At 38.4% G+C, this 15,027-nt stretch overlaps 1 protein-coding gene across 11 annotated transcripts in view; it reads right to left on the bottom strand.

Moving 5' to 3' along the window:
- The window catches only part of TMCC1 (transmembrane and coiled-coil domain family 1), a 252,409-nt gene that overhangs the window by 19,619 nt on the left and 217,763 nt on the right, over positions 1-15,027 (bottom strand). For all 11 annotated transcript variants that reach the window (XM_081794993.1, XM_078442723.2, XM_078442728.2 and 8 more), the window contains one exon: positions 4,945-5,879. In XM_081794993.1, the coding sequence (XP_081651119.1) occupies positions 4,945-5,879 (935 nt within the window). The remainder of the gene's footprint in view (positions 1-4,944; positions 5,880-15,027) is intronic.

The following is a 15,027-nucleotide window of genomic DNA, read 5'->3' on the forward strand; positions in this document are numbered from 1 at the left end:
GCATTTTGCCACGGCTCAACTTTTTCCTATGGTGGCTTATTAATATATTACATCCACCAGGGGAACAGAGCTAGTCTTCCAGTTTTTAGCAGAGTAAAATATACGTTAAGCCATTTTAATGTGTGACCCGGCAAAAGTCACTTTATCTTTCTGGGTCTCAGTGTAGTCATGTATAAAATGAGATTAAACTAGATATCTAAGGGCCCCTTCTATTTCTGAAGTACTACATGAACCCAGGTTCCACTAACAAACCTGTGATAATACTTTAATGGGATGCACAGGCTATGTGGACAAGAAGAATCTGAAGTTAGTGTAATTCCATCACCAAAAAAAATGTCTAAACCTTGTATCCTACTTTCCCAAAATATATGCTCTCACTCATATCTGAGAGCCCAATGCAAAGCTCAAAGACTAAACACCCAATTCCTGATCAAAGGTTGATGCGGAGTTCATATCTAAGCTTTGTTACAGTAGCTTCCTGGGCTGAGTGCATGTGGGTGCTGAAGACATACTCAGCATGGCATAGTTATGTGGGTGAAGAGAGAGAGACTGTACTCCACAGGCGTTTGAATGTTTTTGATTATTTCACAGTAAGTAGATGGCCTTGGGTAAAAATCTTAACTTGGTGCTATTCACAGGTAGAGAGCAATGGGAAGCAATTAAGTGAGTGACAATACTGAGAAGGGACTCTGCAAAGGAGGAAATAAGGATGGAAGTGAGTTTCCTTAGGCAGGTTTCCCCTATTACCTACACTGCTGTAGAAAACTTTGCAGAGCTTTTGTATTCACAGAATTTTATAAAATGTGTTAGAAACAGTGACTCAACTTTTAGTGAAACACACACTTTGACCTGGAAAAGGCCTCCCATACCCGATGCAGTCAATGCTTCCTAGAGCTAGACTATAGGCTAGTCTTTTAATCATATAGGATTCAGGGTGAGCTTGGGGAAGAAAAGAAATTGTCCTGGAATGAAAAAAAGCACTGGCTTTGGAGTCAAGTAAAACTGGGCATGATTTCTGGCTTTACCACTTAGTGAGTAACCTTTTGGCAAAATTTAAAACTCCACTGGGCCTCACTTTCCTCATCTATAAAATGAGGATAATACAATGCACCTGAAGGGCTATTGTGAAGATTAGCAAATATATATAAACCATCTGGCATTATGTACACCATAGGAATTCAGTAAATGCCATCAGCGACAGTGTATTCCTCCTCATTTAAGTAACAAGCAACAACTGTACACGGCCTCCTTCCTGTCAACTCATATATGAATAAAATAAAATACAGAAAATAAACAGAAATGCATCTAGTGCAGCCTTAATTGGTCACAGAAGAGTCCCTTTAATTGGTCACAGAAGAGTCCCTTGGGGGGCAGGGAGGAAGAGTCCCTTACGTCCATCCCTAGATAGCCTACTTCCTTCCTAGATAAACAGCCAAACCTACATACAACAGAGCTGAAGTAGAAATTAGTAAAGATAGGCTGTTGCAGGCAGCTCAGTAATAATGTAGAGATACGGAAAGGGAAAAAAAAAATTTTTTTATAAGAAGTAGGCGAAAGAACTTTAAAGAGCAAGCTGTCTAGGACTACTTACTGCAGAGGCACATAACCCTACCACTCTCACTGACCTGAGAGTATCACAGAGCTAGAACACTACTGTTCTAGCTATTTCCAAACAAGTTAAGGTTTGGTGTGTTATTCTGTTAAAAGAAGGTAGAAAAATTCTCCCCAAATGCTTAAAACATGAAAAGTTTTGATGCTTAAGAATAAGCTTCAATGTGTGGGGAAAATTGACCTACCAGAAATAGTTCAAAGATCAACAAAATTAAGTGTACTTACTGGTTAAAAACATGTAACAGAGGAGAAAATTTTAACTGCTCTATACATGGAAATAAATAGTGGTGCAACAAAATAGTTGAGTGAAACAGTTGTGACATTTCTGCTGCCTTTCCCTGGGGAAAAAAACAGGCTTTCTTTCTTCAAGATTCTGTTCTAAGGGATGCCTGGATGGCTCAGTCGGGTAAGCCTGACTCTTGGTTTCAGCTCAGGTCATGATCTCACAGTTCATGAGTTCAAGCCCCACATCAGGCTCTGTGCTGACAGTGAGGAGCCTGCTTTGGATTATCTCTCTCTCCCTTTTTCTCTGCCCCCCCCCCCCCCTTCTGCTCATGATCTCTCAAAATAAATAAACTTTAAATTAAAAAAATTAATGAAACATACCATTCATTTTTTTATATTCATTTAACGTTCCCTTCTTTATATTTATATATATATATATATATACACACACATACATACATACATACATACGTGTATATATATATATATACATACATATGGTATATATGTATGTATATATATACATTGTGTGTGTGTGTGTGTGTGTGGATTCTGTTTTAAGGAAAGACCATTCTAAAGCTGAAGTGATATGACAAAAGTCAGATTATACATTATACTATGTCTTCCCCTGGCCCTCCAAGTTTTACCTCTGGTTTTGAAAATTCTTAAGTTTTCTTTATGCTCTCTTTATTCCATAAAACTAATCACTTATTAACTACAGAGAACGCAAAGTGCAATGAAAGAAATGCACTTCTCATTACCTCACAAATGGTTTGGACTTGACTCTTACAATGAGGTGATAATGACCAGGTAAAGTTCTGTCCTGTCTGAATTATTTACTTTTTTAAAACATTTTTTTAAAAGTTTATTTATTTATTTTGAGAAAGATAGAGAACAAGCAGGGGAGGGCCAGAGAGAGAGGGAGACAGAGGATCTGAAGCAAGCTCTATGCTGACTGCAGAGAGCCTGATGTTGGGCTTGAAACCAAGAACTGTGAGATCATGACCTGAGCCACCCAGGTGCCCTTGAATTATTTTAAATGGATACAAAACTGGGCCTTGGGAGGCCTGTTTTTCCTCTCTGATTTTCTCAAATTGGCCTACATCTGACTTGAAGACATAACAAGCTCTGTATGACTTTTAAGCTCTGAAAGAATTTAAAACCAGGAATGTTTAACCATCCATTCAAAATAAAGGGATCAAAGCAGGCAACTGTGTTTTTGAGCAACTGACTGTGGGATGCCCAGGTCTCAATGTTCAGAGGGGTCTATTTTATTTTATTTAAAGTTTATTTATTTTGAGAGACAGAGACAGTGTGAGTGGGGGAGGGGCAGAGAGCAAGGGAGAGAGAGAGAAGCCCAAGCAGGTTCTGCGCTGTCACAGCAGAGTCCAACTCGGGGCTCAGACTCACAAAACTGTGAGATCATGACCTGAGCAGAAACCTAGATTTGGGGAGCCACCCAGGCGCCCCAGAGGGATCTATTTCAATAGCAGCAGTAGCAACTGCCACCTAACATCAATCAAGCACTCAGGGGACCAGGCACTGAGTTATGTGCTTTACATAAATTTTTCCATTTAAATGTCACAATAAGCATATGAAAGGCTGTTATTATTCCTATGTTACAGATGAGGAAACCAAGACTGAGAACTTTAGAAACTTGCCCAGTTTTCAAGGTTAGCAAGTGGCAGACCTAGAATTTGAACTTGGAAGTTAGGTTTCACACTGTATAAGAGATCAGGTGTTTTATTTTTAGAGTATATTTGATTGTTAGACTGCTCACTTTAGATATTGTCTTTTAAGTATACGAAAGAATATATAAAACACAAATAATAGTAATATACTTGCTTTTAGAACTTTATTTCTCTCTCCCACACTCACCTTTCTTCTCCCTTAAAGTCTCAAGTTAGAAGTCAAGGACAGAAGAGCAAAGATAAGAGGCAGGACTGAATTACTGAATAGTATTTTTACCACCTGAAACCAGCTCTCAGCTGTAACTCCTCTCAGAGCTAAGTGATGCACATGAACAATTTATTACAAGCCTTAAAATTCTCTCATAAAAGCAAACTTAAAAAAAAACAAAAAAACTCTTTTTTTTTTTTTTTTTTTAAAGAGGTGAAATGGACCTTAAGAGATCGTCTGTTCAACCCTTGGTATTAGAGTGGAAGAAATGAGGATTCTCTTGAGTTAGTATCTGGGATAGAACCAAAACTCAGGTCTTTCAAGACCTCCCCTGACCTGTGGCTTCTGTAAGACTGGCCCTTAATCTGTATCAATGAGGTGGCCTGTCTCTGCCTGACAGACTTTGGATCTGAATGAGTACTCCATGGGGGATATTTCTCTTTGCATGTGATGGAAACAAGGGGGAAAAACACGTATTTAGAGAACTGAGAGTGGTCTAATATGAATATGGATTGTAATATGGAACAGAAGACCAGCTTTTACCTTTAGCACAGATTATGACTCAAAGCAGTTAGCCCTTTGAGAATTCTCTAACTACTGTAGAACCGTTTCATGTTTAAGTCCACACCCATTCAAACACTTGCCAATTCATAACAAAGGTAATGGACGTTGTTTATCTGGATATATTTTCAGTCTACTTTCTCCACACCAAATGCTTACATAAGTGCATTTAAGGCCAAATATCTACAGTGTTCATTACATTTTAGGCAGGCTATATCTTAGATTTTTCTTAGATTTCTTAGAGTTCAGAGGGTTGTAGATCTTTTGAATTCAATGTAGTACAATTGTAGGTTGCAATGATTTGTGGTTCTGTGATTATAAATAGGTGAAATGTCTTAGAAAGTGCAGGCTTCATGTGAAAGTCCTAAACTGGAACAGAATACTAGAGAGTTACAGTAATTGTCATGCTCTGACCAAAATGCTTCATTGGTGTATGATCTTAGGAGTCATTTAACTTTGCTGTGTCTCTATTTTGCTCTCATAGGAACTATGTGGATGCCATAGGACATATCTAAAGTGCTCTGGACACTACAAAAAAAAAAAAAAAAAGGACACCCTTCTCAGACCTTTTAAAGCCACTTCCCCATATCCAAAGGGAGGGGAACTGCAAACAGAAATAATTTAGGATTTTAATGCCATATAACTTACCTATATCGCTCCTCCTGTAAGGCCTGCATTATTAATGAATAGTCTCTCTGATAATGTTCCTTGAGGGTCTCAAAGGATTCCTCCAGTCTGGCCTGGGTTTCCCGGATCTCCTGGATCTCATGTAGTAGTGCATCAAATCCTGAGCTCTGCATGTCCAGAGTGTTTGTTTTGGAGCTGGATGCTCCTACAGCAATGCCTCCAGTGGTGCTATTGGCTCCCACTGAGCCTGAAGTGGCACTAGAACAATCTTCCTCACTACCATATTTTGGGCTTGATTGAAAGTTTGAAATCACCCCCAAAGCCTTCCCCCCATCATCCACTTGCCCTTCCTCTAAAGAGTCCTTCAGGTTAGGGATGTTGTCTGCACTGCCAAATTTATTCCGGATTAGTGAAGCAATCTCTCTGGGTTTTGAGACTACGGCCCCTGCTGCTGAATGAGTTGCTTGGGAGAAGCTAGAAAGTCCACCTTTGACACTGTCCACCACACCTTCACTGAAGCCAGTCACCTTTGCTCCCACATCCTTCAGACCCTGGTGCATGTCCCTGAAGACATCCTTCGGCTGCCGGGGAATCCCATTCTGCTCCACCTCTCGGAGTTTCCTGTGGTAGTGCTCAAGCTTCTTTTGTAGCTGGAGGATGGTTTGGGCAGATTTCTGGTTCTTCTTCTCAAAGACCTGCTTGATGCGGGCAGCCTGCTGCTTGTCTGCACTGTTGGCAAGCTTCAAGTACTCAGCAACGTTGTCATCCCGGGCTGTTTGTGCAATCTTGATCTGTTCTGTGAGCTTCAGGATCTTCTGCTGCAGATGAGCAATAGCAGCCTTTGTGCGCTGAGGGTCCGGTGTTCCATCCACAGAGTCTGTGTGGATACTGCCATCAGTGCTGGAGGCCACTGCACTGGAAGTCTGGGCGAGGCTGCTTACTTCCAAACGCTCAATCTAGTGTAAAAATAAGAAGTGGATGTTAGAAGGAGCCCAAGAGGACTACCTCTCCGGAATCAATGGGCCAAATGTATTGAAAATTTACATACTCCCAGATCTCAGCACAGATAGTTGACCAAAGTCCTCCTGTCCTATACAAGCCCCATCTCCCTCTTGGGTACTGTCCTTATACAAGTATACTTTGCTTTACACAAAACAGACATATGAAAAAAGATATGCACAAGATGTAAACTGGGGGTGTCTTCCTTTGTTAGAGAATTTATCACAATATTCAAAGCTCCCCTAGTGGATTTAAAGCATGATTTAATTTACATTCTTCACACATACTTTTGTGAAACAAGGTACATCTGCATTTCAATTTAATTATAGGAAAAGCATTTTAGTATTCAGACATCACTAATTCCAATCCACGCTCTCAGATTATGGTCATCCAAAATGCTGGTGACAACAGGTATTTTACTGGCTAGATATAAAAGTCCTATTTATCACAGTGTCTTTTTATCCAAAGTATGTCAAGGTGATGGAATTATTCTCTCTATTCTGATAGGGACCCTCAATTGGTAGCTGGAAACAGGTGGTGGTAAGAAAGAGAAGTTACTACCGAAAGTGCCAAGGATAAATGTGGTATCCTGTTAGAGTTAATATCCCAGATCACAAGTAACTGTGATAAACTTGGGCAAGAGAAAGTGAATACCCAGGGAGAGGGACAGTGAGAGGTAAGAAATTAATCAAGTCAACAACTAAGTTCAGGTCTTCTGGAGTTCAAACTTTGTGAATTCTATCCAGTAGAAGGTTTTTTATTAGATAAGGGATTCCAAAACACACACAATAACTATCCTTCATATGGGTGAGCAACCACTCAAAGGAGATAAAGAAAAAGGCAAGCTGCTCAGATTTGAAAACTGAAACTATCCAATTTCAAAGCTGTTAGCCAAAGCTGGGAGAGGTCAGGTTTCCCTAACTCAGGATATAAAAACAAAAACAAAACAAAACAAAAAACCTTGGGTGTGGCTTGTAGTACATTAAAGTAGGGCTCATGCAAAAAGTCTTTAGAAATTGCTCTCTACTGAGCAGGAACAGAAATAATAAAAGAACCATTTCAGGGTAATAAAATTCCCAGTATGAGTGTCAAATTACAAATTACCATCTTAGAGGTTAAGATCATAACCCTTTACTTGGTCCCCAGTCCTAATCTGTAACCAGCCAACAATTTGATAGAAAGAACTGTAGGCTACCCTCTTATACCAAATGTTAAATATTCGTGAAATGCTGATAATTAGCTTGTCAGTCTTTGTTTTATCTTGGTTATATCTCCTCAGTTTGCCATCTGAGCAGGAATTATGGTGCTCTAGAACTCTAAAAATATTAGTTCATTACTGGAAAGTTCATTACTGGAATTAATTTTTACTACTGATATGAATAAAAACTATTTCCTTTTTAGATGAACAAATGAGAAATAATGTGCATTTAAATAAAATCAAAAGATAATTTAAAACTGAAATGAATAGCAAAATGACATTATGTTCCCCTAATAACAAAAATGTCCAGAATAGTTAGGGACTAGCAAATAATTATTTTGTGTAACTTCCTCCATCGGCCCCATTCATTTTTAGGTGCAAGCTAACGAGCAGTGAAAGGGCCAGACGGAAGCAGGAGAAAGGAGAATGAGCCAGAGTCCCAGATAACCACGTTGAAAAAAGTTGAAAATGGAGCTTAGAAACTCTCTCTTCAGTTGCACAGGGTTTCCAATGCATGATTTTCTTTCTGAATGGGATTTCAGATCCCATAACTATAGTACGTAATAGACTCTGTGTACTTATGTTTAATAGCTTAAATCTACCACAGGAAAAGGAAAGCAAATATGAAATACCACTGACCCAAGACTACAAGCTTATGCATTGTCTAGTTTTCTTAGGTTCTTTGTTATCTGAATATCACCTCACATGTAGTCTCTTGTGTAAAGAAGTGCAGGTACAGAAAACAAGTTTAACTATTACTCAGGGAGGATAAATATTGATCATACTGGTGAAAATATGGCTTTGGGAATAAAATCAAGGTTTTATTATATCTCTAAATTTGAAAAAAAAAAAACCACAGTAACATTTCAATATAATTATTTATAAAATAGATCACAGTTTGGTTGTGATTTTATTTCCCTACACAGTAACTAAAGAGGTAGACCAGACTCTTTAATCTGACTTCTGTCCTGAGCTGTCTGGGGCCACACTCTATCTTTCCAGTATATGACTCCCACTCAGAATCATCAATATGCCTGTAAGAGTGTATCTGACAGAACCCACTGTCCTCAGCCTTCAAAGAAAACTAAGCTGTGGGGACAGCTTCTGCAGGAGGGAAGCATAACAGTTGAAAGTATGAATCACTCAATTACTCAGTAACTCTTCCCAATATTGGCAGGCACTATCCTTAAAAAGGAAGGAGAGAGAAGAGGGAGAAATTGTGACAGGTGGAGAGGGGAAAAAAGAGGGGAGAAGAGAAGAGGAATGGAGAAGGAAAGAAAAAGATAAATTGAACTATAGATTTACAGGACAGGGGCTGTGAGTACTCTCTTAGTATCTTTTGAGCTATGAACAAAAGCCCTCAGAGGTAAGAATACTTAGCTGGGAGTCACAAAGGCACCAACTGAAAAAGTGGTTCTCTTTTTCAAAAGCCTTTGCTAGCATATTAGGTATCCATATATAACAACATAAAATTAGATTCCACCTCATTCCAGACAGACAATTAAAATGCAAATGTGAAAAGCAAATTCTATTTTTTAATTTTTATTTTTTTAATGTTTATTTATTTTGAGAGAGAGTGCATGTGGGAGCACGAGTGGGGGAGGGGCAGAGAGAGAGGGAGAGAAAGAAAATCCCAAACAGGCTCCGCACTGTCAGCACAGAGCCCAACATGGGCTCAGTCTCACAAACTCTGAGATAATGACCTGAGCTGAAATCAAGAGTCAGATGCTTAACCAACTGAGCCACCCAGGTGTCTCTAAAAGCAAATTTTAAACCTTTTAGAAGGTGGTATTGGAAAATAGGGAAGGACTTTCTTAAACATACATGAAAAGGCACAAATCAGAAAAACAAAGTTATTTAATTTGGCTACGTTTAGTATAATAGTGAAGCATGGTTTCTGGCATAAAACTGCTTGGGTTCAAATCCAGCTTTGCTACTTACTACTCATGTGACCTGGGGCAAGTTGCTTAACCTCTGCATCCATTTCACCAACTGTAAAATGGGAATAATACTAAGGCCCACTTCAGAAGACTGTTTTGAGAATGAAATGGGTAAATAAACATAAAAGCGCTCAAAAACAGTCCTGGACACAGAGTAAACAGTTACTACTGGCTATTATTTTTCCTATCATTCTAAGTAGTTCTTTTAAAAAATTCGAGTATTAAAAGATTCTAGAATATACTTCCTTTTAAGATCTTTCACATTTCAGGCATGATCATGGAATATATAGAGTCTGAACCATAGGAATAATGTAATTCAAGGTACTACAGTACAAGTAATAGTCATCTTTCTTGACTGTTGGTCTTGTGGCTAGGCAGCTGGCTAGCTCTTGCAAAGCTCACAACAGGCCTATAAAGTAGACAACGTTATTACTAATTTACAAATGAAGTGACTGTGAGGTACTTCTTATTACCTTATCAAGTGGCAAGATTATTTATTCAATAGGGCTTCATGTGACCATAGGCTGAAGGGCTTTCATGAGTGATCATACCTACCAGTGTAGCAAGTCCTGGACACTTATGGCTGGGGACAGTATTAATTTGTACAGAGAAAATCTAGGAGCAAAAACCAGTCTGTTAAATGTATTTTGACTACTTATTGGAAGCTGGGCAAAGTGCTACACAGCTAGAGGTATGGTCAAAGGCTACAATTCATGATCTTACTGTTGCTATAACAAATAGATAAGCTGCTTTGTTTGCACTTTGTTTCTTACTATTAATGCATTTGCCAAGGGCGCCTGGGTTGGTTAAGTGTCGGACTTGATTTTAGCTTAGGTCACGATCTAGCAATTCGTGGGATTGAGCCCTGCATTGGGATCTATGCTGACAGTATGGAGCCTGCTTGAAATTCTCTCTTTCCCTCTCTCTCTCCGCCCCTGCCCTGCTCATGCTGTCTCTCTCTTAAAAATAAACATTAAAAAAAAAAAAAAAAGAATTCATTTGCTAGGGGGTGCCTGGCTGACCCAGTCAGTAAGCCATGTGACTCTTGATCCCAGGGCTGTCTGTGGGTGTGAGCCCATGCTGCGTGTAGAGATTACTTAAAAATAAAATCTTAAAAAAAATAATTTGCCACACTTAAATGATCTTTTAACGGATTTTAGTTAATTGATCCGAAAACAGTTCAAGAGAAAATTTAAACAGTGATGCCTCAAAAGACCAATTAGTCAGGGGCAGAGTAGAGCTATCTTGGGGAGAATATTTGATAAAAGTTTTATAATGGCTTGCAATATTCATTTGCAAATACATTACAGATCTATCTACTTTCTCTGAGTGTATGGAAGTGTCAGAATATGGGAGCACCCAGCTTTGAGAACAATCATGTATGAAGGAACATGGTGGAAAGAGCAAGGAGTAGAAAGACCTAGGTTCACACCTGGCTTTGCCACCTTAGTAGCTAGGTGTCTTTGGGCTACCTACTTGTTCTCTTTGAGTCTAAGTTTTCTTATCTATTCAATGGGGTTATCATTCTCTTGTGAGATTATCTGAAAAAATGTTAAATATAATTGAAATCAGATTATGCCTGTCAAACATCGTGAGCATTCAAAAAGTTACCTTTTTCTATTCCTTACCTGGTTCATTACTCAAAGGTACATATTTGTAACTAGAAAAGATTCAGAAATCCCTGACTTGACATCACTGCCTTCAATAAAAGCCAACAGCCCCATCCTGTCTACTTAGTGGAATGAAGTCTTTATAGACTTCACAGACTTTATATCTGTGCTTTATAGAATACTGGCTCTCTTTCAGGAAATTTCTGCACACTACATAATTGACATCATTTCTGAGAAAATTAAGTAGGCATTTTAGAGTAAAAGAAGAAGTGTGGGAAGTGGAGAAGTCTTTGTAATTAATCTGAAAACAAATAGAATCTGGACTATTTTGGTTTTTCTGAAAGTGGATCTTTTCCAAGGCCGATTTCATCGAATGGGTTGTGCAGTGTAGCCTTTGCAAATTGAATACTTAGGCACCCGCAGATGCAGCTCCATTATTCTTCCAAAATTTTTCTCACAGGTATTGGGGCCACGGCTCTGACCCAAAACTGGAGTGTGTGGCTCAATTCAAGTGCACTTATATTTAGTGGGGGCAACAGGATAGAATATTGGATTGTTGAGAGACTACCCCGCGCCCCAAATCCAATATAAACTGTAATCCCTAAAGATTCATAATCTTGGTCTTAAGAACCAGACAGAAATCGATCTTCTAATCAATGATAAACACAAAGATACTCTGGTTCATCATATAAATTTTTCTTTTTCTGCCAGGCAGGTTGTGTTGAGAAGGTACAACAGAGGAAAGAGTCCTCCTGCCTTAGGAGCTATTGAATTCTGTATCATTATCTCCTGGAGGCTTGCCTTTGCCAACACCCCCAACACCTTATCCTTAACAAAAAGAAAAGAAACCTCAAGTCAATTAGCACTTTGTGCAGCAAGTATATATTTATTACGGGAAGACTTTTCACCTATCTCCAGCGTCTCACTGTAGAAATGACATGCCCTTCCCTTCTCACAGTAAGCACAACTCTGTTGAGCAATTCTGACTGACATTTAGTCTGCTGTGCAATGAAGAGGAAATCTCAAGTGGGAGTAGTAGAAAATAAAAATGAACTAAAGTTCCACCAAACCCATAGCCAGCAAGCTTTTTCTCTAAGCGTTCCATTTTTACCTTGGAGCTAAAATCAAGATTCAACTTACAGCCTTAAAAACAGGCCTTTTTACCTGTCACCAAGTTTTTTTTCTCACTTGATAAATAATCCTTGTACACAATGGAGTTTTCCCTGTAAGTTCTAGGGATCACTTTTTCATATTTTTATACAGAACTTTGGTTATATGGAATAGTCCTAGGTTCTACAGAGATGTGTCTAGACTACCACAGAGGGGAATAGTGGAAGCAAGTGAGTAGGGTTCCTGGAACCCTGATTACCACTGCTTTCATCTATGTTATATGGGTATTCTGGGAAAAGTTTGCTTAGAAAAATAATGTTTTATTGCTTGATACTCATGATAATAATCCTGGCCACTTCTAAAGTTGGTATTGTAGTTTAGTTTGTCCCAAACTTCCTTTTTGTGCATTAAGAACCACTTAAGGCCCTATGCGCTTTTTTACAACCAGCACTTTTTAGATCCATTTTCTATAAATAACGAAGTTTTAAAATAACTTCATGGGGAATACCGTGTATGTGACAATGAGTAGAGGACATGCTCACTGAAATGTGAATTCTGGTGGAGTTTGCACACTAGTTTTGTGGCTAAGGATCCTACTACGTGCCTCAGCAAATGACAAAAAAAAAAAACAAAAAAAACCTGTATCATGGATCACTTAAAAACAATGGAAACTTTAAATTTAAATCCACATAAAAAATAAATAAATAAATAAATAAATAAATAAATAAATAAATAAATAAATAAATCCACATAGGCTTAGGATCACACCTGTATAATCTGGTTCTTCTGACATGGCATGCTGTTTCACACCTCTGGGCTTCTGGCCATATAGTCGAGGGCATGTTCTTTCCTTTTCTGGCTAACTTCTATTCATCCTTCAAGAACCACTTCAGATGTAACCTCTTCCAGGACATCTTTCCCAACAAACTCCCTCTCCCAGCTGGATTAATGGCTTTCTTCATATTCCCATGTACCTATACATATACTTCTCTCAATGTCCTTATCACATTATGTTGAAATGATCGGGTGGCTTGCTTCTACTGACCTAAGTTCCTGAGGCCAGGAAACAAGTTATATTCATCTTTGTACCCCAAGAAGCTAACACAATTTTTTGTGCAAAAATATCTAGGAAATGTTTAATATAAATGCTCACCAGCACTGCCTTAACGTGCTTCTATCTCTCATATGTCATACAGTGACTAAGCTTATGTTACTACAAATGGAACAAATGCCAGGATTTTTGTAAGAAAAATAGTTTCCAATAGATGATACTCATCCCTCCAAGGCTGCTAAGGAAAAATCAACTGTGTTGAATATCAGTTTAGATTATTAACATCCTATCTGGTCTACCCTGCTCTAACCCAACTGCAAAATATCCATTACAGGATCTAGGATTGCTGCTCAGAATTGCTATGTCACAGGAGCACTGGTTTCCTGGCTTACGTGAAAGGCATCATTGAGGATTAGCACTGCCAGGCCTGATGTTTGGACTTAATAGATTCATATAAGCCTGGTCAGATGATTTATTGTCATTTTAACAAAGCTTTGCAGAATGTTTCCTATGCACAGGGCCTATGTTAGGCATTGGAAGTACCAAAAAAACAAAGAAAACACACTTAAGGAGCCTGCAATCCTAGTAGTCAATAGTATGCTCCTTTGTGATGGTTAAATGTTATTTTTGTAAGTACAGGTGCTTTGAGCTTGGAAGGAACCTGAGAGGTCAACCAGTTAAGAAAATTTATTTTACAGGTGAGTAACAGATTGTGAGAGAAAGCTCTCTCCCCGATAACTAAAAGAAAAAATAACATATACTGAAAGTGAGAGGTTCAACTTAACCAGGGGGTTTCAAGTTTCAGTTCATGTATGCCACTGGAAGTATCCAAACAGAGACTTCATGCCTGAATGTTAAAAATGTCACATGAGGATATACTGATTGACATTTGCTATAGATGATCCAAGTTTCCTTCTGAGATTATGATTTATTAAAAAGAAATAGTGATTTGGGCTATGGATTATTCAAAAACTATTCTCACAAGACTTCAGAATGATTAGTCTGAAGCACACAACTCGGCTAAGGCTAAAATTAGTTTCTATTTTCTGAGCATTCACTAGCCAGCAAAAGAAGAAGGTGACACAGAAATGTTTTCACTGCTGAGGATTTAAAAATACATATAAAATCCATGTGCGGATTAGCCAATTTATAAAACTTGCCACCAATGAGTTCCCCATTACAAGGTAATTCCCTACAAATACTTTTATAACACAAGTTTCCTTAAAACAAAAGATTTCTAAGTCTCAGCTTAATCCTATTTATTTCACTCAATTTTGATAAAATGCTAAAGCAATGGAAGAATGTGGAAAACCCCATAGGGTGTGTGATAACTGGGCTATCACTGAACTTTTCAGGCTTGTTCGGTAGCTTAAAGAATGGAGGCTCTAAGGAGGGGCTGTCCAAACCACACATCCCCAATCCCATTTCAGGGCTTAAATACTCTTCTTTGTCTTAAAATGGTCTTAAATACCATTTATTTGTTGACGAGTTCCAAATGTATGCCTTCAGCCCATACTGTGCTTAACTCTAGATCCAACTACCTACTTAATATCTCTTCTTGGATGTCTAATGGTCATTTCAAATTTACTATGTACAAAACTGAATTCCTGATATCCCCAAAACCTGCTCTTCCTGCAGTCTTTCCCATCTCAGCCAATGGCTACTTCATTGATCCATATGCTCAGATCCAAAGCCTTGGAGTCAACTTTAAGTCCTCTTTCTCTCACATACTCTATCCAGTTAACAGCAACATTAATAATCATAGTTGCTAATACATATAGTAAAGTATTTACTATATGCCAGGCAAGGTTCTAAATCCTTTGTATGTTCAGTAAATTGTATAGTTCTCACAATGACACCACTATAGTTTAAAGCTAAGAAAACTAAAGCATAAAGCATAAATAATTTAAGTTGTTCAAGATCACAAAGTAAAGAAGGGGAAAAGCCAAATGTTTAAACCCAGACAGTCTGGTTCCAGAGTCTAAGTTGTTACCCCCTATGTATATTACATTTCTCCAGCAAATGTTTTGGGCTTTACTTGCTAAAGAGACATAAAATCTCACCACATCTCACTGAATCTCCACTGCCACCACTCTGGTATAAGCCACAATTAACTCTCACCTGGACTGTTGCAGTAAGTCTCTTAACTATCACTAGATTAATATTTTTATAATCAATAATCTGTACAGCAACTAG

The sequence above is a fragment of the Panthera onca genome, chromosome A2 (genome assembly GCF_046562875.1).
Source record: "Panthera onca isolate mPanOnc1 chromosome A2, mPanOnc1 haplotype 2, whole genome shotgun sequence".
NCBI classification, from domain to species: domain Eukaryota; kingdom Metazoa; phylum Chordata; class Mammalia; order Carnivora; family Felidae; genus Panthera; species Panthera onca.